This window comes from Berkeleyomyces rouxiae (assembly GCF_048999995.1).
Source record: "Berkeleyomyces rouxiae strain 22BRR77 chromosome Unknown BrBRR77_ptg000001l, whole genome shotgun sequence".
Classification (NCBI taxonomy): domain Eukaryota; kingdom Fungi; phylum Ascomycota; class Sordariomycetes; order Microascales; family Ceratocystidaceae; genus Berkeleyomyces; species Berkeleyomyces rouxiae.
In genome coordinates, this window is record NW_027396491.1 from 916,723 (window position 1) to 942,747 (window position 26,025).

Here is a 26,025-nt window from a genome sequence, read left to right on the forward strand (position 1 = left end):
CAAAAAGAAAAAAGAGAAAGAAAAACCACAAAAACAACACCAAAGAAGCGAAACTCCATAGCCCTCTAGTAGGCAGATGTATGCAAAGAGAAGAGAGAACAAAAAACACTGGGAAGCACCAGCCCGAATAAAAAGATGAGAGGGGAGTAATAGAAGGGTCATTGTAACAAGAAACTGTGCACCCCTAATGGCGCCATTTAAATAAGTCCACTCATTGCTTAACTGTGGTTGTCCTGATGGCGCCGGCGGCCAAGCATTGAAAGAGCATTGGATGACTGCGTACGCGGTGGCATCTGAGAGCCCGAGTACGAGTGGTTTCTGAGATGTAGCGTATGCAGCTGAGTAAATGAGGTTGTTCGAGACGGATGGTTGGATGCCGTGCGGCTGCCAGGCATACTAGCATGGAGGCGACCAGAAGACTCGGGAATCGTGAACAGCGATTCATACTGCAGCTCGGCAGTCGGTGTTGACGGCGCGCTGAGGACAGTCTGGTAGTCGGGAAGCACCATGCCGCCCGTGTATGAAAAGGACCGGGCAGGGGTCTTGACTGCCGTTTCGTAGCTAGGCACCTGGCTCAGCATAGCCAGCTCGGGGTCAAAGTCGGGAGTCTGACAACCAGACGCCGGATCGCCATCAGTACTATGCGCATTGCTGTGGGCATTGCTATGGCTCTTAGCGTGGTTGTGCGAACGGGAAGTGTGGATGCCAGCAGCCGCAGCAAGAGAGGCCAGAGAAGAACTGGATGTGTTGCGGCGGTTAGCCAGAGACACTTCTTGCAGACGCGTAGTCAGGGCGGCAGCCAAGACGCCGTGGCGGGTAGTAGCTGGGGTCTGGGGCTGGCTTTGAGTAGCAGCTTGCGGGGGGGCAACCACAGTGATTGGAGGGCTGGCTCCGACGCTCGCAGCGCCACTTTGGAAAATGCTGCGAAGATCCTCGCTGGAACCAATACGAGACTGGCTGTAAAGCTGAGGGCTGCTCACACCGCTCTGGGCGACAGGAGTGGTGACAGTGGTAGTGTTATCAGCATCTTCGTAAATCTGATCAAGGATGTGGTCCCCGTAGCCAGGAGGGGCAGCATTAGCATTGATTTCGTCTTCAATGTTGTCAGTAGCGCTGTCGGATTGGTTGACGAGATCGCCTTGCTCGTTCATGGGAAGGCTAGGCGAAATAAAGATTGAGATGGGAAGCGTGGCACGAAGCTCCGAAAGATGTCCGTCGGGGTTCTTGAGCGAGACAGTAAGCTTGATCTTGTGTCTGATCTTGATGCCATGGTGGTGGAGATCCTGTACACACTGACGAAGCTTTTTGGGGAGGGGCAATCTCTTTTCAATGTACCAGCCCTCTTGGCCACAGCCTTCAATAGTATCGCGCCAGTGAGCTTCTTGGGTGACGGGGAACTTCCAGGTTTCCGTACACCGCTCTATTCTGTGATCTTTCCGTCCGCTGGGTGTGGCAGAGGTAGAAATAGAGCATTCGCGAATCTCAATCAGCTTGGCTGTAATGTCGCCAATATCAAGACCCTTTAGAAGCGGAGTGAAGCGCATTTCCAGGCCGACATGAGAGCCAAGTGGCACGGCCTTTTGCGGAATAGACAGCGAATATTCGACCTTGTTTGGCCAAATGTTCTCGACACTCATAGCGTGGTGGAATTCGAGAGCAGTAGGGTCGAGGGTGCGAATTACGCGGAAGCGCTTTTGGGTGTGGACATCAGAGGCAACCAGCTTGTTGCGCACACAGGTGGCAGAGAGTTTGTAGGTGAGCGAGGCTTCGGGCACGCACTCGATGGTCTCGGCCGTGTTTCCGGGTAGCATATACTCGAAGGGCCATTCGTAGTTTCCGGCCTCGAGTGTAATATTCTTGCCTTTGCCGCCAACAAAGGAGGGAAATCTGTGGTTCAGCAGACTGATGGTGCGATCGACCCTCTGAGTACCACCGACACTACCAGCGCCGGACTTGGGGTCGATCCACGAAAAGCGAATGAGGCCGACAAGGTCTAGGTGAATGTCATCGACTCTGAGCGGAGCCGAGAGACACAAAACAAGGTGGCCCTTGAGGACCTGGCCAGAAGACTCGTCCTCGCTGCCGCGAAATACTATGAAGTCATTGTCGAGTCTGCAGGGAGGGGGACAGAATTTTTCCGCTCGGTTAGCTGGTGGTACAACAAGCAAGGTAGAGGGGGGGGGATCTCAACGCACCTGATCTGAAATAGTGTCACGGTGCTCTTCTTGGAAGAGAACGGCTTGAGTCTCATGGCGTCGATGATAGACTTGATGAGTCTCTTTAATGATGATTGGTAGCGGTGGGATAAGGATAAAAGACGTCGTCTGAAGCGTGATCGGTGGGTGTTCTAAGCCATGCGCAACAACGGAAAAGGCGGAGAGCTCGAAAGGTCGAAGCTGGCGATGAATATGTATTGGCAGCAAAGAAAAAGCGGCCGAAAAAGAATATTGTGGGAGGCAGCAAGTCTCGGATCTGGATGGTGAGAGTTGCTGGATGATGGTGAGAAGGAGAGAAGATTAAAAATAAAATAAAAAAGGTCGAGAGCAAGAACGAAGGATGAGGAAAAGGGCAGGCGGCAGTATTAAAAGAGAAAAGGAAGTTACCCTAGAAAAATGCTCTAGAAAACTGCTTTAGGAGGAGCAGCGTAGCAAAGGCAAAAAAAAAAAAAAAGAACGGGGGTTTTTTTATTTTCTACTAACAGGGCGTGTGTCGATCTTGACGGCTGCGATTGGAGCTTTGGTTTTCGTCCAGGCTCGATAAGTAGCGCCAGATTTAAGCTTTTCTTTTACGTCTTGACTTGGCCTTCTTCACGCTCGGCACTTTGGGGGGGGGGGGCTTGTTGCAGGGATGATGTCGATGGCAAAGGCCGGTCTTAGGCTGTTGTATGCGCAAGAAAAAAAAAACAAAAAGAGACATAAAAGCAGACTAGAGCCGCGGTGCAGGATCAGGAGGAGGCGATTCAAGAAAAAAAAAATCTTGCGATGGCGGCGGATGAGATAAGCCCACGCCCTCTTTTCGATATTGGGTCTGTGGCATATACACATGTACAAACATATGTCTGCTTGGACTTGGACTTGGACTTGGACTTGTGCTACGTACCCCCCTCCCGTCCATCATCACGACTCCAAATCGCAGACAGAACCCTGGCCTCCAATCAGACAAATCCTACCTGTCCCCGTGGTCTGTGGCGCAAAAGAAACTCTGTTTCCCAGAAGAGCCAGCCGCACGAAACAAAACGGAAACAATAATAAGAATATAAAAAGAAAACAGAGGCGTGGGCGGTCTGGTCTGGCCTCGTTACTCCATACCACGCAGAAAGAAAAAAGAAAAACACAGACAACATGGTCTTTGCGCTCGTGATATTTCATGTAGTCAGTTGAATATCACACCACGTCTATCGTGTTTGATGCAGGCTGCATGTTCCTCCAGATGCAAGCCTCGCCCTGCTTTTCTTTTGCTTGTTTCAACTGCACTCCAGACTCCAAATGGAACGCCGAGAGATGTGCGAGGCCCAGCTGCAAAGAAAGAGACTGCCTCCCCGCGCATGTCCAAGTAGCACTGGCAGTAACTATGCTATGTATGTACATACTTGGTTGTATCAATCTGAGAGTTCATCAATCCCACCCCTGGTCCAGCCTCCACCCAGGCCAACGTCATGCCGAAAATCGGGCTGATAAGAGCCACCAACGCCTCGTCTCGAGGCTTGCCGCTCAAGTTTTGCGTTAGCGGCCTGCCGGGTTTTTCATGTGTAAGTGCGCATCACAGCGCGGCCTCATATGTAATGCAAGTGTCCACGTAGGTACGGATCTCATCAGTGCTTTTTGCCTCTTTTTTTTTTTTTTTTTTTTCCTGCACGGACGAAAAGCCAAGGTGGGGGTCATACTTGAACATGTATGTACTACGTGTCCAGGACCCTGAAAACTTTATAGCTAGCGGACTATCTATCTACATGGTTTATGTCCATGTCCAGCTACCTCGAGTGCAACAAGTGCCTCTCAGTCCGTCTCTTTCCGATTCCTCAAATAGGCCCGTATTCTCTGCCGCGCATTTGTCCGATCTCTGACGGAACCCCTTTGGAACTTGAGCCTAGTGTAGCTAACTACTAGTAAAGAGGCTGACTTGTGCTAGAATGTCTTGGAATTCTGATAGCTTATACCGCCATCGCCCTGGCTCGGTCGCACCGTTGTCGGCTAGATGTGTACCTTAAGGGTTAGGGTCTGCGCAATAAGAGGAACTCGAGTCTTTGAGTCTTCCATATCGGGCAACAACAACACTTCTCGAGTCTTATCATCCGATATTGACAGCCCACAGGGAGCTGACGCCCAACTATTAGCAAAGAGACAGACAAGACAGAGTGGGGGTCGGCACTTCCTAGAAAGGAGATGCCGCCGTTCCAGAGGCAGTGTTTCTGTTTTTCTAGAGAGCCTCCATGTACGGATATCCTTGTGCTTCGACTTATGACAGAGCCGCAACAAACCACGTCCAAGCGCGGGCTGGCTGGCCTGGCTCTGACATAACGAGCTAGCTATACTTGGTTACTACATGGCTTGTATAACTGAACCATTGTATTCAGGTAGATTGGCTTCTGGACCAGTGTGCCTCTTTCTCTGATAACAACCGCCCCCTCTTCCCCCTCTTATCACCAGGTGGAGTCCCTGGCCTGGCCCTCCCCTCACCGCCTTCTCTCTACCAACTAGAAAACACTAAGCCCCAAACAGGCAGCACCATAATACCTAATACCAGCATCAGAGCTTCCCAAGAAAGAGTCACTCTGGCTCTCAACCTCTCTGGGCTCGTCCGCAACGATATCGGCCCTGCTCGTGCTCAAAAATGCGGCTCAAAAATCGCCAGCCACTTGGGCTTCTATTTTTGGCACGCTCGTGTTTTTGAAGAGAGACAGGGAAAAGTGAGGCTCTGCTGTCAGCGAGCGAAAACATTGCTTTTGTCACAAGTGTCAAAAGTAGCTAGCTACCTACACCTAACACACTAGTTATACTAATCCTGATGTGCATGCATATATCACTATTCATCACTCATCACGGCCACCCATACGCCCTTACCTCGTGCCACATAAATGTGATATATGCATCTGTAGCCACTCTATTCACTACCTCTCTCCGACAACCAAGCCCTACTGTACCCCCACTCTCTCTCTTCCCCCCAAGCCCAGACTCGCCCAACAACACGCACACACTGCAAAAGCCAGCGCGGAAATATACAGGCCACCAAGAACCAAGCCCGGCTTTTGGAACTTGCTCTTCCGCCACACACAAGCCAGCCCGTACTCGTACAAGTCGTGTCTAGGCACGGGCGTCTAGCAGGCCATAACTAGAGAGGATATACAATCCGCACCCATACCATCCCTCGCTATGACTATCCAACTTATCCTGCCCTCATACACACACACGTGCGCTAATCAAGCTCGCCTGGCCCTCGATGCCCCGATGCAGCATACCGCAGCTCGCTGCCCGCTGAATAAGAACTCAGGCTGTAGTATAACATGTGAGTATAGATAGGTTGTGCACTTATGTGGCATGGCTCAAGATAGTTCCGATTATATACTCGTCTAGGCAATAGTAAGCGCCTGCAGATAGCTCTTTTTTTTTTCCTATTCCATCTCGCCGCTGGCTGCGCTGTCTTACTTCCCTTGTCGCTTAACGCCCTCCCGTCCCCCTCGTCTTTCTGCTGCTTCCAATCACAATCACAATCGCACCATGCCTCTGCTGTATGGTGGAATATTACCCAGATGTAGTAGCAGTAGTATTTGCAAGACGTCGGCTTGCCAGAACAGGCACATCCGTTCTGTCTACTTGATCCGCTCTGCATACACACCCCGTCACCCATACCCATGAGTAGAACAGCCGAACTCCCCCCACCCCTTCTCATGCAGGTACTTGAGTACATAAACATGCAGACAAGTACAGTACGTACATCAACAGCAGCAGCTTTTGATCGGTGTACATACAAACACTATGTCTGTATGCACTATTCGGACCTTTTTTCCTCTGCATGTCACCCTTGATCTACCTTTACCCTTCTCCGGCTGTCTTTGTTCCCATCCCTCGCACTTGAGCCTCATACCATCCACCCCCGATAAGAAAGCCAGGAGGTCTACGGGCGGACAGCAACCCTGTTGGCGTGATCCAACTTTTCTTGATAGTCACCACCACTAGATGTATTCTGCTTGTATGTATTTACTTGCACATGCTTCAAACCTAAACAAGCACATGAACATTCTCAGTCCATCGTTTCTTCATATACTCCCCCCTCCCCCCCTTCTTCACCATACATCCCAGCATGAGAACACCTTCTAAACCCCGTCCCTGAATCAACATGAACTATCCATCCCATGCTTCTGAACCCACCCTTATGATTCGCCCGGAAGAAACCGAGCTCTTTACCCGCCGTAGGACATGCAGGCCCCCACGCTTGCCTATCCCACGTATCACGTGCTAGGCAGTATGGTGAACTAAGCTGGCATCAAGTCAGTCTGGTCTGGAGTCCCAGGGCCAGAGCCTCAAAGTACTCACAACTATTTATGCATATCCGTACAGGAATATACATGTACATACATACCTGTTCTTGCAGACTGCCGTTCCGTGTAGCATTGCAGCCTTGCAGAGCATGGCAAAGCTATGGCCAACTCATCCCAGACAGCTGATACAGAGTCTAGACTAGACTAGACGCCAAGCACAAAATTGGAAGGAAAGGGGTGTAAATGTAGGAGATAACAGTGCTATGTTAATATAACTATGTATGCAACCGACCTAATAGGAATGAACAATTGACCGGACCGCTAGAACAGATGCCAAGCGAGGCAGAGACTATCCCAAAGATACAGGATCAAGCGCTGGTTCCATCATATGGAACTTGTCCACGACCATTCAGGCTTTCTAGTTTGGGAATCTCCGCTCTTCAATAACAACAACAACCTATAAAGAGGCCATTCATACAGTCAGAGGCTTATTGCTGAGACTGGGAAGCATCTGAACGTGGACGAGTCCAAGTCCTGATGCTGCCCACCTTGCTAGTCGTAATGATGGCATCCTTGGTGAAGGCGACTCCCGTGAGAATTGTAGTGTCTGCCTGGTGTGACTAAAGCCAACACATAAGAAATAGTTAGTTCACGGGCCTCATCGTAAATCTGGCACTATCCGGGTCTTCTAGGTACTACTTACACAAACTGCAATTAGCTGTGGCATGACAAGTTGACTTGCTGGACCGTGCTCATATGTGCCGTTTTCGTGCTCGAGGTCGTGTTCTGTGTCCTGGGTAGACGAGCTTGTTGGTGGAGGTGCCTTGGATGCAACAGACCCACGATGAGCCATGGGGCCCCTTGGTCTTAGCAGCATGCCGGCGTTAAAGTCCCAAAGGCAAAGCCGGCAATCCTCGCCAACACTGCCAAATCGGTAGTTGCGGTCGTCACATCTCCAAGGGTCAAATGCGACAGCAGTGGGCCATGATTTGTGCCCCTTGCACCAGGCAACAGCACATCGATCAGCAACAGACCAGATCGTCATCAAGTCATCTTGGCTGCCGGTCACGATGTATTTGCCGTCGGGAGACCAGCAAATGCAGGTGAAGTCACCAAAGTAGGAGTCGAACATTTCCTCTTGTCTATGCACGGGTAGATGTTAGGTTTATGTAAAATAGTCGGGGCCATGGCAGGGTTGGTGAAGGGAGACTTTTGCTGGGCTTACTTTTCTTCCAAGAAATCGATTAACCTGAAGGCGAGACTCTTGGTGACAATTGCTAGATAGCGGTTGTCTGGTGAAAAGGCAAACTGCTTGATGGTCTTGTATAGGCGCCACCACGAGACAGGATTGGTCTTTTGGTTCTTGGATGTGACCGATTTTTCGATCTTGAATCGGGCCCGCCGCTTGCCAATGTCCTGACCAACGATCGATGGCTCCTCGTCGCTGTTAAAGGGGGCATCCTCCTTTTCCTTGTCATAGACAATGAGAGACCCGTCTGTGTGGCCAGCGAGGAACAGATTTTCCGAGCCTGGGAGCCACTTGACGAATTGGACTGGGTGGGGATTGATGATACCCTATAGCTGGGAGTTAGAAGACTGCCCTACTTGCTGTAATGATGGTAACTTACATTCTTATTGATTCGGCTGTAGCGCTGGGTGATTGGCTCCCACCAAATAATATCGCCCGTGTTAAAGCCCATGATGACGTCAACATGGGAAGGGCTTCTGGTAACTTGATTGACGTCATGGCAGAGGCAGTGTGCCTTGGTGAGAAGGATCTTAGTTAGGTATTCAGCTCTGGTTGGTGAGGAGAGATCCAACCACTGAACAGACCGGTTGCAGTTCAAAAAGGCATATATGCCATCAGTCGCATGTTCTGCTACTCTCCTGGAGAACATGTCATGACAAACAGCGCGCGAAATGAAAGACGAGTTGCTCTTAGTCAGATTAGTCTTTGGCTTCTTGCGCTTGTTGTCCTTGGTATTGGAAGCTGGCACAAGAAACGCGTTGCCCTCACCAAAAACGGGGGCGGCAGGGGGAATGGCATCACTCAGCGAGTTATCATTGTCATCATCAATGTTCAAGGTTCCAATGGCTTCATTCAGTGTCTGGCTGTTGTCGGCAACATTCTCTTGGGTGCTAGTTGACTGGCGATCAAGAGAAGATGTGGTGGCTGAGGAGCTTTTGTAGAAGTTTGAAGGGCCAGCGCTGTCATCGAAGCTGACCAGAGATATCCTGGTGCCAGAGGTGAGCGGCTTCTTGGTAGTCGCAAGTGGGTTTGGATTGGGAGGGACCACTTCGCTAGGATGCGGAGGCGGGACCGCTAACCGAATTTCTTCGGACAAAACATAGGTGCCTAAAGCGGCGAGTTAGGAACAGTGCTAAAGGACATGCCTCTGTGGAATGGACAAGATGGACCTACCTTCGCCAACAAGAAACTGACACTTTGGGCCGGTGGGTGTTGACAGCGTATTTGTTGTCTCGATAAGCGGCGGCGGAGGGTTGGCGCTGGTATACTTGGGAGGTGGAGGTAGAACACTGCGGGAATACATGTCAGTTTCTACCCAGTAGTTCCGCATCATTCCCCAATTCTCCATGTTGGGCAGATGGGGAGAGAAGTAGAAGGGAAAAAGAAACAAAGATCAAGTGTGTAGAAATAGATGCGCGCGCCTGTGGTACTTGTCACGATCAACTACAGCCGAGCCGCAGCTTGTGTTTGGAACCATGTATGTAACTGTACGCACGACTGCATATGTCGCGTGGGCTTTACTCATCCAGTGATACGATCATGCGCCCGCTGCAAAAGATGGCATCGGAAAACATGCGACTGGGCTTGCGGGAGCACGCATTCATTGGAGTACAAAGCTCCAGCCAATAACACGCAGCAGGCTACAGGCAGTGCCATTTTCGGGAGGCAAAATGGAGACGTGACCAAGCGTCCCGAAAGAACGCGAGAGAGAGAGTACGTGTGTGTGTGCGTGCATGGGAGAGAGAGGAATGTCCAAGTCAACTTACAACATTATGAGTGAGGTATGACGGTGGTTGATGAGGATGAGGATGAGGGTGAGAGTGAGAGGGAAATCAGAGCTGACTGGGGCCAAGATTGGCTGCTTAAACAGGCGGAGTCGGAGCAGTATTTATTCCTGTGCCACTACACGTGCTTGGAGACAGCGGCGCCGAGAGTCTCGCGTCCAACGAGGTGCTGGCCGAGAACGTGGTTAACTCGGCTTCCGGGATCCGGGCTCAGGTTGGTCGTGGAACCAGTGGTAGCGCTCGGCTTGGTTGCTGTGTGCTGAATAGTAGCGAACGTGGGATGCGTAAGCAGCTCAGCTCCTCCAAGCACAACGCTAACAGCAGCTCGAATAAGCGGATAATAAGGGTTACCGACCAGGAATGGACGATGGACGGGATAACGATGCTGGAACTGGGATAATGTGGCTGATAGAATTTTCGTGATGTGGAAGATGCAGGAGGAGAAAAGCGCCACCGCTAAAGAGGGGACAGCCTTGATGATTCTACCCACTTCTAGAGGCCCTGGGCAAAAGTGGTAGTTACTAAGGTGGTTGCGCGAGTGGAAACCTGCTGAGGTGTCCAAAACGCCGGCCCGGTGAGATGAGGCTTTTAAGCCTGGAAACACGCCCTGTGATATCTACGAATAAATACGCAGCAAGGAGGGTTGGCGTCGCTTCAACGCGTCAAGACTGCGACACAGGCTCCTCCATCTAACGGGAGCTGGTCGACGGAGCTGCAGGCGCGGCTGCTGTCTGTAGACGTCATCGTCTGAATCTTGGGACATGCTGGCTGCTAATAGCCCTTTAGGGTTAGACACTGATTAGTCATCCGCTTCCAGACCTCTAGCTAGGCCCGCTCTCCACACTCTCTCAATCACGAGTTCTCTACTTGTGCCTGTATAATTTTATAAGCCCGTCGTCAGCACCTAGAGCTTGTCCAGAATTGCCCCGAAGCTTTCGCCACTAGCCTTTCCTTCTTGTTGGTCTCGGTTCTACGGACCCATCATCCAGCAGCTGTCCTTGTTGACATGGCCTAATACCTTTTGCACTTCGCCCTTTGCCTGCTCCAGCCTGTCATAAAAGGCCAACATCTACCATGGCCGCAGGTAAGTGTGTCTGGCTGGCTCGTGAATATTATCGCTGTAGCGTGATACTCAGCCGGGGTCTTGTCTACCCTCTCCCTAGGTCTTGCTCTAACCATTAGCTGTTCTAGTACGCATATGTGTATGCGGCGATGAGGGCACCGGAAAGTCGAGTCTCATTGCCTCCCTGGTCAAAGACGTTTTTGTATCCAACAAGATCCAGCCGGTTCTGCCAATAATAACCTTGCCACCGAACATTGGCACTCCTGACAAGGTCACCACTACCATCGTGGATACATCGGCCAGACCCCAGGACCGAACGAGCCTCCGCAAAGAGATCCGCAAGAGCAATGTCATTCTGCTCATATACTCGGATCACTATAGCTACGAGCGTGTAGCGCTGTTCTGGATGCCCTACTTCCGCTCTCTGGGTGTCAATGTCCCGGTGGTGTTGTGCGCAAACAAGTCGGACCAGTCCCCCTCCACCAACACACAGCAGGTTGTGGAGGACGAAATGCTTCCTGTCATGACTGAGTTCCGTGAGATCGACTCCTGCATTCGAACTAGCGCCAAGGAACACCACAATGTCAACGAGGTTTTCTTCCTGTGCCAAAAAGCCGTCACCCACCCAATTGCGCCTCTATTTGATTACAAGGAGGGTGAACTGAAGCCGACATGTGCGAGTGCCCTGACTCGCATTTTCTATCTCTGTGACAGAGACCAAGATGGCTACCTCAACGATACTGAAATGAACCACTTGCAAGATAAATGCTTTGAAAAGGAACTTTCTAACGATGACCTCCTCAATATCAAACTCACTATAAGTAAACTAGTGCCAGATGCAGACTTGGAAAAGGGCATCGACTTGCGCGGCTGGTTACAGCTGAACAAAATGTACGCTGAAAAAGGCCGCCATGAAACTATTTGGGTTATCCTTCGCAGCTACCACTACACAGACAGCCTAAGTCTTTCTGATAGCTTCATCCGCCCAAAGTTCGAGGTCCCGGAGAACTCGTCTGTTGAGCTGAGTCCCTCGGGCTACAGCTTCTTTGTCGATCGCTTCTTGCTCTTTGACAAGGATACCGATGGTGGCCTGAATGACACCGAGTTGGAAGCCTTGTTTATGCCAACACCTGGACTTCCTGAGTCATGGATTGACACGGCCCTCGCGTCCACTGTGCGCAACGAATCTGGCAACATTACTCTCCAGGGCTGGCTTGCTCTGTGGAGCATGACCACATTCATTGAGCCCAAAACTACATTAGAGTATCTTGCATACCTCGGTTATGAGCCTGCAGACCCCAAAGACCCAATCACGGCGGCCCTCAAGATTACCAAGTCCCGCAAGAGACGGCGGAGGCCAGGTCGTGTTGAGCGCAACGTAGTCATGTGCTACGTGCTGGGAGCACCGGGCTCAGGCAAATCGTCGCTTCTAGACGCCTTTCTTAGTAGACCGCACGATGAACTCTACCACCCCACCATCAAGCCCCGCCGCGCTGTAAATAGCGTCGAGCTTCACGGGGGTAAGCAATGCTACCTGATCCTCGAAGAGCTGGGTGAGCTTGAGCCAGCCATTCTTGATAACCCAAGCAAGCTTGATGCCTGTGACTTGATTTGCTATGCGTATGACTCGTCGGATCCTGATTCTTTTGCACACATTGTCGAGCTACGCGCCAAGTACCCGCAGCTCGACGAGCTTCCAGCTGTTTACTCGGCTCTTAAAGCCGACAAGGACAAGACAATGCAGCGCTCGGAGCTCCAACCCGACGAGTACACAGCCAGTCTGGACATGAGTGCACCACTGCATGTCAGCGTCACATGGAACAACATCAACGAGCTGTTTGTGACGCTGGCCGAGACTGCGACTAATCCTAGCTCCGGGTTCCCCAAGAGCGAGGAGCCGCCGCCCGATCTAAGCAGTCTGTATCTAGCTCTTGGGGCGACGGCATGTGCAGCCGTGGCGGCAGGCATCATATGGAAGCGTTCGACCAACCCGGCGTGAGCTGTTTGTCTTTTAGATGAGCCGTATCTCATGGTTCTCGTTTGGTCTTTTTTTCTTCTTCCCTTATTCTCTTGTACATAAATCATTGTTTTGCTTCCTCTTATTCTTTACATGTCTCTGACCACGATACGATACCCGATGATCATTTGCGTTTGTTATAACCTTGTACTGAAAATGACCAGTTTATAATATACCATTCTCTAGCATTTAGCCATGACTATAGCATCGACTCGCCATGAAGACGTGCACCAAGGGTACCATTCTTGAAGCAGATTTATTGGAATTGCAGAAAAAGTAACGCCTGCAAAGAGTTAAAGAAAGACAAAACAATAGCACCAGGCTTTAGACTTTGTAGAAGCAAAACGCAATGTACACATGTGATGCTTCCATCTCATCCACCGACATCTGCAACTCTCCGCTGCCCCGGTTCCGTACACCCATGCGCTCACTCAAAGGTCCGAGGGTCTGGTCGTCCTTTTCCGAATTCCAGACATCCTCAAAGGTCTTGTGGTACTGGAGCTCCAGGTTGTAGTCCTCGGCCAGCGCACGGAATGCCTCCCATGGAACAACGTACTCGGGGACCTCTTCGACAGCCTCGTCCAGGAAAAAGTTGTACTTCCAGCCAAAGGCTGGGCGAAAGATGCCGTCTTCGGGCGTCTTGGACGCGAAACGGATGCGGTAGATGGAGTTGCCCCACTCTGCTGTCTTTTCCTCGGCCACTTCACCATCTTCACCAGCCTCACCCTCTTCGACCTGGCCCTCCTCGTCAATCTCTGGCTCCGGCTTGTCTACAGCGGCGGGCTTTGCGGCAGCTTTAGCGTTGAACTGGCGCACGCGATCGCTGAGGATATCCGAGTTGGGGATACAGCCGAGGAAACGGCCACCCTTCTTCAGCGCGCCGGCGACGTTCTTGAGCATTTGCCGCGCCTTGGCTTCCGACTCAAAGGCATAGTGCATGCAGAACATCATGCTAACGACGTCGAAACCACGTGGCGATCCGGGAGGCTGGTTGAAACCCACCTGGCGCACGACCTCGATGTCCTCGAGTGACTCGCCAAAGCAGTCCTTGACCATGAAGCGGCCGTCGAACTGGCGGCCGCGACGGCCTCTGCTCTGCATGGTGCGCAGGCGGTCACGGGCCTGGCTGATGCTGACTTCTGCTGGATCTAGCCCGACGTAGAGATCGAGCGGCTGCGGGGCCTGCTGCCACTTGCCCAGATCGCCGCCCTTGCCGCAGCCAATATCCAGTACGAGCAGCGGGTCGGCGCGGCTGCCAGGCTGCCAGTCCTCGTTGGGCGAGAACTTTTGGATGATGCAGCTCTTGACCCAGTTGTTGAAGGAGCGCAGGCCCTTGATTTTCGAGTCGGTCTTGCGCCAGTCGCGGCCGCGCTCAGGCACGCTGTTGTAGTGCTGGCGCACGACGTCGTTGATGCCGCTGCGGCCCTGCGAGTGATTCTGATTGTTGTTTTCGGAAAAGGAGCGGTCGCGGTCGCGTTCGCGTTCGCGCTCCCGGTTCTGCTGGCGCAGGCGGATGGCTTCGCGCTCGGCCGGAGTGATGCGCGACCGCGTCTGCGGGCGCTTCTGCTTGCGTGGCTGCTCGGACGGCGACAGCGCGCGCTTCTTGGCTGGCTGCAGTGCCTTGGCGTTGTATGGCTGCGGGAGATCATCGGCGGTGGCGGACAACGGCGATTCTGAGCGCTTGCGCTTCAGAGCCACGGGACTTGGTTCGCGTGAAGATGCCATGGTCGTAAATAATGGAGCGGAGCGGCGTGCACGAGGGTTGCGGTGTTTTATAAGACGGCAGAGCTGAGCAAGGTTTTTTTATCGGTGAAGATTAGCTTCGGTCAAAGCAGGCGCGACATATTCATTGTTGAGTGGCAATAACCTGTTTGGTGCAAAGGCGGTCAGTTCTGGACACCGGCAGTGACGAAAGCGGTGAAGCGGAAGAGGGAAGGGGGCAGCAGCGAAGCACTACATTGCGCGGATATGGAGCAGTAGAACGGCAAGTGCCTCTTTCGCAATACATACAATGAACATAAAGAACTGACTAGTTATGCGCCTTTATGTATGCAGCATTTCCAGCAATCTAGAAACCGTCCAGCAGCACGACCAGACGCAGGCTCGGCTTACACCAGGCTTTTGTGGGGCTCCAGCGTGCGTCCCATGCCCATCACTCCAGGACCAAGGCTGCAGCCGCTTTCTGGCGTTTTGCGTGTGCGGGCTGCAGCCTTGCCGTGCACGGGCCATGCCATAGCTAGCTCCCACCAGGGAAACAACCTCCCCTCCTGCCCCAGAAGCATCATCGTTCCGGCCTGCTTCCAACTGCTCTGTCGCAGCTACTACTTACCGAACCTGTTCCTTCTTATTTTCCGTATCGTCTTCGACTGCAGTGCGCAACTACCACGACGTCGCCCGCTTACTCAGCTTTCTTCCCCATAAGCTCCCACCGCCTAGAGCTTGGTCTGTTCCGTCTTCCCGTCTGGTCTGTCCTCAACATCACCAGCCAGCCAGCCACGACTTCGGCCACATCTTCCGCCCAACACTCCGCCAACCACCACCATCACCGCCAAAATGAGCTCCGAAGCTCAGTACGCCCAATGGCCGCAGCTCACCCTCAGCCAGCACATCTTCAACCTCACCAACTCGTATGCCTCCCGCACCACCCAGCAGGCCTCGGCCAAGGCCGTCCAGGACGCCATTGCAGAGCACAAAATGGCCCCTCTCTACCGCTACCTGGCACATCCCACCGAGGGTGCCCTGCACGCCGCGGCTGATGACGCCCTGGTCGGCTCCGCAGCCGGCAAGCCCTCGCTGGCCCGCAAGTCAAGCCTGCTGGGCATGATTGCCGGCAAGAGCTCGACCGCGGCAGGCTTCCTGCCCTGGGACGAATCTCTGTACAACAAACTCAAGAGCGAGAACGACGCCGAGCTCGAGGGCTACAAGAACGAAGAGGACGAGGCTGTTGAGAAGGCTGGCGATATTGAGATTGTGGCTGCCCGTGGCAAGCGTGCCGAGTTCTGGGCCCGTGTCGGCGACAAGGTAGGCAATAGCATACTTATATGCCCCAGGGATGCTATCCAAAAGCTAACAGCAATAATCTCTTTTATTTAGGACCGTGCTATCGCTGCCTACGAAGAAGTCATTGAAAAGACGGGAATGCTCGGCACCAAGATCGACATCGTACTGGCCATAATACGCATGGGCATGTTCTTCGGCGACAAGGCCCTGGTAAAAAAGCACGTTGAACGCGCAAAAACACTCGTCGAATCGGGAGGCGATTGGGACCGCCGCAATCGTCTAAAGGCCTACGAGGGCATACATCTCCTTACCGTGCGGTCCCACAACCTGGCTGCGCCCTACCTGCTCGACAGTCTAGAGACCTTTACCAGCTACGAGCTCTGCTCTTACAGCTCGCTGGTCACGTACTCGGTGCTTGCAGGCGCCGTGTCGCTGAAGCGTGTTGACTTCAAGTCCAAGGTTGTTGATGCGCCCCAGGTCAAGGCCGTGATGGGCGACGGCGAGGACCGGCTCATGGCACTATCCCTGGACGAGAAGGCTGGCGGCGCTACCGACACCTCTGTGGCGAAGCGTGGCGTCGTGAACCTCGCGACTCTGACGAGCGGCGACGAGATTGAGACTGAGACCACGACTGACTTCTCGGCACTGGCCACGCTTGTCAGCGCGCTATACACGGGCAACTACAAGGCCTTTTTCCAGTCTCTGGCCCAGGTCGAAGAGCAGTTCCTCAACCAGGACCGCTACCTGCTCGAGCACAAAAACTGGTTCATCCGGGAGATGCGTCTACGGGCGTACCAGCAGCTTCTCCAGAGCTACCGCGTGGTTGGTCTGGAGACCATGGCCCACGACTTTGGCGTCACGGTTGAGTTCCTTGACCGGTAAGAACATCCTCCCCTCTTGTTCCCTCTCATTTTTTTTCAGTGCATGTTTGCTAACCCTATACCCTAGTGATCTGGCCAAGTTCATCGCAGCCGGTCGCATCCCTTGCACAATTGACCGTGTCAACGGCAAGGGCATCATTGAAACCAACCGGCCCGACACCAAGAACAAGCAGTACCAGGATGTGGTGCGTCAGGGCGACCATCTGATCACGAAGCTGCAGAAGTACGGCCAAGCCGTGAGACTAAGAGGCTCGGAGCGGGCGTAGACGGCGAGGAGGGGAGATGACGGCATTATTGTTTTTCCAAATACAGACGTAGCACATGAATTACAAGTCTTGTTTTTTTTGCTTCTTGATCACGCATAGGGTCTCGTAACCGAGATGGCACGGGGGGGAGTATATTGAAGCGGTGCGCCGCTATATGGCATTAGTTTCTTATTCTTTTTGTCCTCTTTCTTTCCTTCTCCTCAGCCATTATTGGCTTGCTCACCGGAACTCGTTCATGAACTCCTTGTGGAACTTGACGATTCGGCTCACCCACTCAGTACCGGGAGCCAGGAAGGTAGTGCGGAAGTGGAAGGTGTTGGGCTTCTGGCCAAATCCAGAGCCAGCCACGACACAGATGCCGGTAGCATCGAGCAGGCGCATGGCGTAGAACTCATCAGCCTGGCGGCCCTCCTTGGCAGCAGCGTCAATAGCCTTTTGGGGGATGGTGATGGTAGGGAACAGGTACATGGAGCCCTGGGGCTCGCCGCACTCGACGCCCTCCATCTGGGAAAAGGCAGCGTGCAAGGCGGTGGCGCGCTCGCGCAGGCCGTGGAAGATGGAGTCGTACTCCTTCTTGTACAGGGCGTGCGAGGGCTCGCCGGCGCGCGGCGGGTTGACCATCAGCTCGACGAGGCACTGGCCGATGACGGGGGCGCACAGCATGATGGAGACAAACTTGTAGATCTCGGCCTCGACGGCAGCGTCAAAGCCGACCAGCTCAAAGTAGCCGCCGCGGTGGCCGCACTCGCCGACCATGCCCTTGGAGATGGAATGCAGCGAGGCCAGCTCGACGTGGTCGTAGAAGCCGGGCTTCTCCTGCTTCATCTGGCTGAGCACCTGCTTGAAGCTGTGGAACTTGCCGACAAACACGTTGGTCTGGTAGACCTCGTCGGCGATAATCACCAGGCGCTCCTGCGCGGCAAAGTCAATGACGTTGCGGATGTCGGCGGCCGACAGCGACGCGCCCGTCGGGTTGCCCGGGTTGATGACGACGATGGCGCGCGTGTCAATGCCCTCGGCGACAGACTTGGCGTAGGCCTCCTTGATCACGGCCAGGTCGGTGCCCCAGGCCTTTTGCTCGTCGAGCAGGTACGGCACGCACTTGCCGTCCAGCACGGACAGCGACGCCGTGTACAGCGGGTACTGCGGGATGGGCACCAGCACGCCCGAGTTCTTGGACGCGCAGATAATGTTCAGCAGGGTGTTGACGCCAGACGAGGCGCCGGCCGACATGTAGATGTGGTTGGGATCGGCGGGGAAGCCGTCGCGCTCTGGGACCGAGGGTTAGCAGCCGGCATGGAGCAATCAAAGGGACCAGACAGGTGGACTTGGACTTACCCTCGAGGAAACGCGCAACGCTGGCTCTGATGGCCGGCGCGCCGGTACTCGCGCTGTACGCTCCGACGCTCTGGACGGCGCTCAGCAGGGTCTTGGCGCGGGCAATGACGTCAGTCTGGTAGCCGAGGTGGTTGATCAGGACATCCTCATTCTTCAGCAGCTGCGGGTTCTCCAGAAGACTGGCAACCTGGCGGAAGAAGGTGATGGGCTTTTGGTCCAGCTGCTGCGGGTTGCCGATGTTGGCCGAGATGACCTGGTCAAAGGGCAGGTCGGCGGCGTCGCCGCTGGCCAGCTTCTGGCGGTAGACCTCGGACTTGACGGCCAGCTCGCCTCTGACGGCGTACTTGGCAGCGACGATCCGCTGGTTGATGTTGTCGTGTGTGAGTCTGGGCGTCTTGGAGGCCATTGTTCTAGTGAGGGCCGGGGAACGGGCCTGGGGAGTGAGGTCTAGAAATAAAGGGGCGGAGGGGGCGATTATCGCGGAGTGTAAGCCAAGGTTCAAGACACGGAGGAGAAATGGAAGAGCGATTGTGTAACAGAAGGTCACAGTAGAAAGGAGGGGAGAAAAAGAGAGAGAGAGAGAGCAAGCTAAACTGAACAGGCGGGAAAGCCGAGAAGTAACGGAAGTTTATATGCGCATCGAGCTGAGGAGGCATATCCAAATTTGGTGGGGTGGATATAGAATGCAGCAGGAATTTTCGACAGCAGCAGCAGAATGCGGCGAGGGGAAGGAGCGGGAGCAATGGTGATTGGTGGGGAAGGTGCAACAAGACGGGCAACGTTGGAAAACAGGCAGGAGGCTCAGCCTGTCAAGAAGAGGCTAGAAGAGAAAGAATAGTCTAGAAAAAAAAAAGGAAACGGCCGAGGTAAATCGAGGTCAAGAGCCTCCCCCAAAATTTGAAGCTTCACACGCACACAGAAAGAGCAATTACCGTGGGCCAGACAACTTTGTCTCGTCTAATCGTGGGCACAATCTGGGCAACTGCCATGTGTTTTCTGTCTCAGCAAAATGGGCCCTGTTCCTTCGAGGTGCCGCAGAGGAAGCACATTGACGACCGTATAGGGCTAGGCTTGATTGACAAGGCCCGTCAAAGGCCAAGACAACAGGAGTCATCGATGAGGGACGAGTGACAAGTTGGCGAGGCGAGGCATAGCGGGGCTTCTGAGTCAAGAAGCTGCTGGTTGGCGCTGCCGGGGAGCTCTGCCCTGTTGAGGCGGGCTACGTGGTTTGTATTGAATAGTTACAAGAAGGTCTTGGTGTGGAGGTTGTCGAAACAACAACGGCAGAACACCAGAGCACCTGAGCACCAGCAAGCCTCGCCCGTCTCTTTGCTGTGCAGGATCCGGCCGACCGTTACTAGAGCTCTAATTCCCCCTCCCCCGCACTTTTGCGATGCTAGGATGTCTCCTTGCTCCAAGCTACAAAGCTATACTTGTACGTATAACTAGGTGGTAGTATTCAAGCTGCAGGCTGCCCTTGTGACGGCCAACGCTTGTTAAGCTTGTTCGCATTTCATGCCGGGGTGATCTGATTTCTTGCCCTGCTTTGTTGCGTTCTGCGCCCATGCGCGGTGCGGTGCGGTGCGGTGCATCTGGGCGAGTGTGGCCTCCAGCACCGGCCAGTTGGAGAAAGGGCTCCAAGGGTACAAAAAAAAAGCTCCCTGTAAGCTAACTATATGCTATAGGGGGGCCCTGGTGCTCAGCTAAGGTCTTGGAGTCTGTAGCATCATGCAAGTCTGTGGGCGGCAATCCTGGCTATGGCACCGACTTCGGCGTCTATCCATGCAGTTGCGTCGAAGGACCAGTCAGAAAAAAAAGACGGCAGGGAAGTTGATGGCGATATGTCAGGCCATGCAGAAATGAGGGATGGATAGAGAGGGGCAGAGGGGCAGGGGCAGAGGCAGAGACAAGGGTTAGACTAGCAGATGACTCCTCCTGCCAGATCTTAGGGTTGGATGCTCCAGCGACAGTCATATATTGACGAGCTGGGCTTCTCGTTTTGCTCTGGGAATCCGCCAGAAGCCTAAAAAGGAATTGAATAAACGAACATGAACAAAAAAGACTGGGGAAAAAATAGCAGCAAAGAATGGAGTTTCTGCTTCTTTCTTTTGCTATTTGCCATTCAACGTACAGCTTTTAGTCAGCGAGGTCAGTCTGGTGGACTGCCGTCTCGCCGCGCCGGAGAAGTTCATTTTGTGAAGGAGATTGGCCGAGGCGCAAAAGGAGGATAAAGAAAGAAAGAAGAGAGGCGAGAAATCGAGAGCAAAAAAGGAAATGAGGTGGCCCGTCTCTTTGGTATCGCGGAGAAGTATCCAGCAGAAAAAAAAAACAAAATGGCCAGAGTAAAATAGACAAGACGAAGAGGAAAAGAAGACGGCGGGGAGAGACCGGAAAAAAAAAAAAAAAAAAAAAACAGGCGAAAAGTGACACACACACACACAAAAACGCGACAAAAACTCGGCGCCTGGTCCTGCCCTTTGCAGAGAAGAAGAAGAGGAAGAAGAAGAGCGAGAGATGGAAGACGGGGAACAGGAGACAACAAGACAGAGAGAATGCGAGGAAAACCTTGTTACTGCTTCTTTTCTTTTTATTATCGTCTATCTCTACTATCTCAGGGCCAGTATCAAACTTTTTTTTTCCTGTCCTTTATCTAGCGTACTTCTCAGCACGAGGCGAGCTAACAGGGTTTTTGTTACGCCTATCTCTAGTCCTACCATCGCATATCTCCATGTATATAGTTAACTATAGTTACGTGAATCTTCCCCTCCGTGGTTCTGGGCGGATCTGCTTTTTTTTTTTTTTTCTTCGTTGGCCTCCAAGCGCTCGTGCGGACTTTGCTTCCCGTCTCACTCCCTTTTAGGACTACAAACATACGATCCTTCTTCCTGTCTGATCTCGTAGCCTGTCTTCTTAAGAACCCAAATCTCAAGTTCAACAAAGAGCCTGACTAATAGTTCGTCGTCGTTGAACCTCACGAAGGAGTTGTGCAACCAAAAAAAAAAAAAAAAAAAAAACTCTTATCTTATCGTAGCTAGCTTCAAGATCCCTGAATTCTCCAACCCTAGCTGTCAATCTGAGACCCTACAATACCTATTCACCCGATATTCACCCGCCGCAACTTCAACCCATCGACCCGCAAACTTCTTCCCCGGACCCGTTCCCGCCATCGCCCCAACGCCCACCCGCTCGACACGCACACCCCCGTCTTTGTCTGCCTCGGGCTTCTCTGTGTTAAGATGGCTAAGAAAGGTATTTCTTCATTCTAGACCCCTTGTACCACTGTTCCCCCGGTCGTCCACCGAGGCGCGCCGAGCTTAGTCCGCCTCGCCATCCGCCCGGCTGCAGCGCCGGGGCCATATCTTTCGGCATCGCGCAAATACACGCTACCGTCTGCGCGCCGCACGCCCCCCACCCAGACCACATCTGCCGGCTTTAACAGACAGCTAACCCTCGCTCCGCATTAAACAGTCAAAGCCCGTATCATCCCCGTACGGCTGGTCTCCATGGCCATGACCGGCTTCTTCTACACCTTCACCCGGCCGCGTCTTGCGCGGCCCATGAGCATGATGAAGTACGACCCGATTGGTACGTAGCTCTTCTTTCCTTCACTTGACCCTTTGCTTGGGGGAGTGTATCGCAATTGGTGATTGTCCTGGCGGTGGACTGGTTCCTGGCGAGTTGTTCTCACCACACACTTTAAAGCCCGTCTGCGCGCTTCTGTGCTATTGCTCGAGCTGCGCTGTGGACTGCCTCAAGGCCAAATCTATTTGCTTTCCCAATTGCTAACAGGCCTCCTCATCAACATAGTGCGTAAACATGTTCTGTTCCTAGAGTCCAAGAAGAGGATAAAATAGACTCTACAATCGCCTGCCACTCATCCCATGCCGTCCCTTCCATCTCCCCGAGTGTGATATCCGGCATACTTCTACGACCTCTTCATCACCCAGTTTTCTTTTTCACGCCCACATAAACATTGCTTCATCTCCTCCCCCTCTATCTTCATCCGCTTCTCTCCTCAAGCTGAGCTGTACAACAATCTACGCATTTATCGCGCCCTGTGGAAGGAAAGTTGCAAGCGGGAATGCCCATTATTTATTCATCATTGACGAGCATAAACCGTGCTCTCAGTTCTGTACCAGTACAAATAAAATCAATCATTTCTTTTTTGTTCCTCGTCCACATGATTGCTGCAACTCGAGTGTAGGCAGTTTGGAACCTTGTGATTCCTTTTCTGGGCAAATGTCTTCAGTGCTACCAGTGCCGTTACTTTGATGTTTTGCAGGACAGGCTTCGCGAGCCTAGCATGCTTCGAAAGTAGTTTGATTTGGTACCCCACATAGTTCCCGGAGACGAGATATGCTCGCTTTTGGTGTTCTTGGCCGCACCGTCTTCTTGCTCTTCTCTAATTCTCTTGCCACCTCTGTTCATGTTTGCTGCTGAGGAGCTGGCGAAAACACCCTTGGAAACTGTTAGGGACTGGCGGATTTCATCCGTCGTTGAAACACCAGAAGCCGCAGCCGAGGCCGAGGCAGAGGCCGCAGCAAGTGCCGACACAGAAACAGAGGAGCCATAATTGGCTGGTGTGGAGCTGATAACAGGCCGACTGTAGAGACCCCGACACGAGTCCCTTAGTTGAGTCTGGCGATCGCCACCTGCGTCAATTAGCACTTCTGAGTCGCTGCAGATGATGCCATGTGGAGCACCAAGTCCCATCGAGTCGGAAGACCGCAGTTTTAAAATCGAGGTTGGAGCTGCAGCCATTCGGCGGGCCACTTTTTCCTCTTCGATAGTCGGTGCGGTGGGGGGCTTCATTTCACCGGGGCTTTTGATGATGATTCGGCGGAGTTGGGCGATCTCTTCATCATCACGCACGTCTTGTTGGATTCTTTGCTCACTTGAGCTATTGATTTCCGTAGTACTCTCGACGCTTTTCTCAGATGACTTGGAGCTTTGCATATGGTCCATTGAGTCCAGAATATCCTGGATGTCAATATCCGGGAACATTTCGTCATGGATATCAAAATCAAACTCGGCAGCAGGAAGAGAATGTGCCGACTCAACCGTTTGCCTGACTTCTTCCTGAGGCTTTGAACAGCCTGACTGTTCGGCCGTTGCGGCAGACTTGACTTTCCAGAAAGCTTCCAGGCGTGAACATATGGCGCCAACACTGGAAACCCCCACGTTATTCAAGCCTTCCTGTAAACTGATGAACGACTTACTGTGGTTTTCCCACTCCCGAAGATTATCATATGCCTCTTGAAGAACAGCCTCATACTTCTTCAGTTTCTGTTTGAGGTTAATAACACGCTGATTTGAGTCTATGAGTTCTCGGCGTAATTTGACAATCTCCTCTGAGCCGATCACAGACTCTTGAGTAGAGTAGTTGACCGATACACCATCCCGAATACTTTCTGCTTGTGCAAGGGACTTTTCAGCGGCTGCAATCTTGTTCTCCTGGGCAGTCAAAGCAGCCTGAAGATCAGAATATGCTTGTTCACGCTCACGAAGGTTTTGCTCAAGCCGGCCTTGACTTGACAGACATTCCATCAGCTGATGTTGGAGGGCCTCGATGCTCCTGTTCTTCTCTTCTGCAAAACTCTCCTTCTGTGCACGTAGATGATCATGGGCCTTGCGCAAAGCATCGTTTTCGGTCTTCAGCTGAGCTGCCTCTCCAGCCTTTTCTAGGGCGTTCTCTAGGTGGTATGATTTAGCCACAAGTTCTTTCTCGGTTGCATGACGAGCGTCCTGTACTTCAGCCAGAGCATTTTGAAGATCTTTCAGATGTTCCGTAAGCTTCTCTTCGGTGCGTGTTTGGGTCATGGTCTCGCTCAAACGAGCCTCGTGCTCCTTGATTAGCTGTGTTATATTACTGATCTGATCCTGCAAGAAGCTTTGTAGGTGTTGCTCAGTCTGGACTTGACGATTGCCAGTGGTTTGTGACACGGTATCAGACAAAGAGGCCAGGATACTATAGTTTGTTAGGCTATAACTCCGCTTATACTTGGCCAAAGTGGAGCAACTTACTCGTCTTCGGTGCGCTTACACACATCTTTGAACTTTTCGAGATACTCTTGAAGAAGGGCATCGCGCTGTAGCTCGGTGCTTCGATCTTTTACCGATATGAGAATAGAGTTGAGTCTGGAACACGTCATTAGTCTGGGCCAGAAGCAGCCGTAAATGTTAGAACTCACGTGTCAGTTATTTCACCATGGCTCGTATTTCCTGAGTCTACCTTCTCCAAGACTAGAGTCAAGTGATTCAAGATGTCTCCCATACGGACATTGAGATTCTCGTTATGTTCCTTGAGGGACTGGTCATCCTCGACCTTTTGCATAAGCTGAGAAATTTTGGCTTCGCGTGAAAGAAGTTGATTGTCTTTATCTTTGATCTCATCACAGAGCTCCTTGGCCCGAGTTTCATCTATAGTTTCTCTTGTTAGTCCTGATTCATCATGCGTGAGAGATTGGTGAATAAACCTACATTGCCTCTTGAGGGCTTCCAAGTCTTTTTCCTTTTGCTCCAAAGCTTGGGTTTGTACTTCTTGGGCCCTTTCGACTTTGGCTAAAGTGATTTGATGCTCAGCAAGATGGTTGCTACAATCGTCAAAGGCTTCAGTTATGCGTGTAAACCTTTCAGGAACATCAGCTGTATCATCCTTGATGCCCATGTGGTCAAGAACCTGTGCTAAATGTTCCATCATCACCTTGGAGTCTTGCTCAGCGTCATTGATAAGGGCATTTTGCTTCTGCACCTTTTCCTCCATCTCTTCGAGCCTCTTCTCCAAGTCATTGTTGTGCTCCTCAATGAACTTTTTCTCAGCTTCAAGATCGGCAATTTGATCTTCATTGTCTTTCATAATAGCAAGTGCGTTTCCCAATTCCCGCTCGAGGTCATGGATCTTTTTTTCAAAGCCATTAATCATCTCGTTAAACTTTGTACGCTGATGATTGTTGTGCTCGGCCCAGGCATTGAGTGTCGAGGCAACATTCTGAAGCTGTTTTTCATCATCCGACTTGGAGAACCAGTTTTGAGGGATATTCAGACGACGGCGAGAAATATTAGACGCACGAGAAGATGGCCGAGGCATGAAACTCGAGGAAGATACTAGGTTTTCCTTCCGTGTTGTGGCAGAAGCACCTACATAACGTTTAGGCTTTGATGTATACCTCGAGTCAATAGCCTTGCGAGATTTTGAACCTGGTAGTAGTTTAGGTTTGCAGATTGGCGTCGTCTCAAGATCGCCCACAATAGATGGAGATTGGCGACTGTACGCGAGCCTGGAGTCATCAATCTTCTGAGTGTCAGTGGATGGTACGACGAAAGCGGGAGACATAGCAGGCAGTCTAGGGGCTTTCTCAGCAGATTTGCGTTCGGGGAGGAGACTTTCTACTGGCCGAGAAACCCGCTTGCCAGTATCGGGGAACGGGAAGCGAATGCCTTGGGCTCTTTCTTCTCCACTGGCCAGCATATCATTTGGTTTCTCGATACAAAATGGCGGGTCAGGATTGGCGTTGCCCTCGTTGGAAGACTTGTCCGTTGTTCTACTCGACTGTTGACCTTGGTTCTTGCTCGAGTGAACAGACTCAGTAGCTCCAGATGACTGCTTAGGGGTGTTGTCCACAGTGGGTCTGACAGAAGTGGTTGCAGGAAAAACATCCGTATGTTTTGGAACACCGGCATCAAACAAGATGGGCGGACGTTTGCCGGGCCGATCTCCAAACTTTCCCGCGACGTTTGCAGCCTTTCGGAAAGTGAAGCCGGGAGAAACATCGTCGTGAGCTAATGGAGCGGTATCCTGACAGAGCATCTTCGTTAGAATAGGGTTGACAAAGTGTTTGTTAGCAATTGTTTTACCGGTTCAATATCCAGACCATTGACAATATCTGGATTACGGGCTATCATGCCCTCGAAGAGCCCGTTCATGACAGCGTCTATTAAGAAATGCCGCCAGT

General features: G+C 52.3%; 8 protein-coding genes across 8 annotated transcripts; 3 read left to right on the forward strand and 5 right to left on the reverse strand.

The window, feature by feature from the left end:
• Positions 1 to 218: 218 nt before the first annotated feature.
• On the reverse strand, positions 219 to 2,251 carry BROUX77_000287 (uncharacterized protein; the record flags this gene model as incomplete). Its single annotated transcript, XM_073747455.1, has 2 exons — positions 219 to 2,112; positions 2,196 to 2,251. The coding sequence occupies 2 exons, from the start codon at positions 2,249 to 2,251 to the stop codon at positions 219 to 221; spliced, it is 1,950 nt and encodes a 649-aa protein (XP_073608524.1).
• A 4,712-nt stretch (positions 2,252 to 6,963) lies between these two features.
• On the reverse strand, positions 6,964 to 9,072 carry BROUX77_000288 (uncharacterized protein; the record flags this gene model as incomplete). The annotated part of the gene is made up of 5 exons (XM_073747466.1): positions 6,964 to 7,095; positions 7,179 to 7,617; positions 7,701 to 8,050; positions 8,104 to 8,831; positions 8,898 to 9,072. 5 exons carry the CDS (start codon positions 9,070 to 9,072, stop codon positions 6,964 to 6,966), a joined length of 1,824 nt encoding a protein of 607 aa, XP_073608525.1.
• A 1,510-nt stretch (positions 9,073 to 10,582) lies between these two features.
• Positions 10,583 to 12,570, forward strand: BROUX77_000289 (uncharacterized protein; the record flags this gene model as incomplete). The annotated part of the gene is made up of 2 exons (XM_073747477.1): positions 10,583 to 10,592; positions 10,700 to 12,570. 2 exons carry the CDS (start codon positions 10,583 to 10,585, stop codon positions 12,568 to 12,570), a joined length of 1,881 nt encoding a protein of 626 aa, XP_073608526.1.
• A 342-nt stretch (positions 12,571 to 12,912) lies between these two features.
• Positions 12,913 to 14,313, reverse strand: BROUX77_000290 (uncharacterized protein; the record flags this gene model as incomplete). The annotated part of the gene is made up of 1 exon (XM_073747489.1): positions 12,913 to 14,313. The coding sequence occupies one exon, from the start codon at positions 14,311 to 14,313 to the stop codon at positions 12,913 to 12,915; it is 1,401 nt and encodes a 466-aa protein (XP_073608527.1).
• Positions 14,314 to 15,141: 828 nt separating this feature from the next.
• On the forward strand, positions 15,142 to 16,735 carry BROUX77_000291 (uncharacterized protein; the record flags this gene model as incomplete). The annotated part of the gene is made up of 3 exons (XM_073747500.1): positions 15,142 to 15,609; positions 15,682 to 16,466; positions 16,537 to 16,735. 3 exons carry the CDS (start codon positions 15,142 to 15,144, stop codon positions 16,733 to 16,735), a joined length of 1,452 nt encoding a protein of 483 aa, XP_073608528.1.
• A 219-nt stretch (positions 16,736 to 16,954) lies between these two features.
• BROUX77_000292 (uncharacterized protein) lies at positions 16,955 to 18,479 on the reverse strand (the record flags this gene model as incomplete). Its single annotated transcript, XM_073747511.1, has 2 exons — positions 16,955 to 18,006; positions 18,074 to 18,479. The coding sequence occupies 2 exons, from the start codon at positions 18,477 to 18,479 to the stop codon at positions 16,955 to 16,957; spliced, it is 1,458 nt and encodes a 485-aa protein (XP_073608529.1).
• Positions 18,480 to 21,576: 3,097 nt separating this feature from the next.
• Positions 21,577 to 21,927, forward strand: BROUX77_000293 (uncharacterized protein; the record flags this gene model as incomplete). Its single annotated transcript, XM_073747522.1, has 2 exons — positions 21,577 to 21,658; positions 21,881 to 21,927. 2 exons carry the CDS (start codon positions 21,577 to 21,579, stop codon positions 21,925 to 21,927), a joined length of 129 nt encoding a protein of 42 aa, XP_073608530.1.
• Positions 21,928 to 22,336: 409 nt separating this feature from the next.
• Positions 22,337 to 25,880, reverse strand: BROUX77_000294 (uncharacterized protein; the record flags this gene model as incomplete). The annotated part of the gene is made up of 4 exons (XM_073747533.1): positions 22,337 to 24,041; positions 24,098 to 24,211; positions 24,265 to 24,493; positions 24,554 to 25,880. 4 exons carry the CDS (start codon positions 25,878 to 25,880, stop codon positions 22,337 to 22,339), a joined length of 3,375 nt encoding a protein of 1,124 aa, XP_073608531.1.
• Between the last annotated feature and the right edge of the window lie 145 nt (positions 25,881 to 26,025).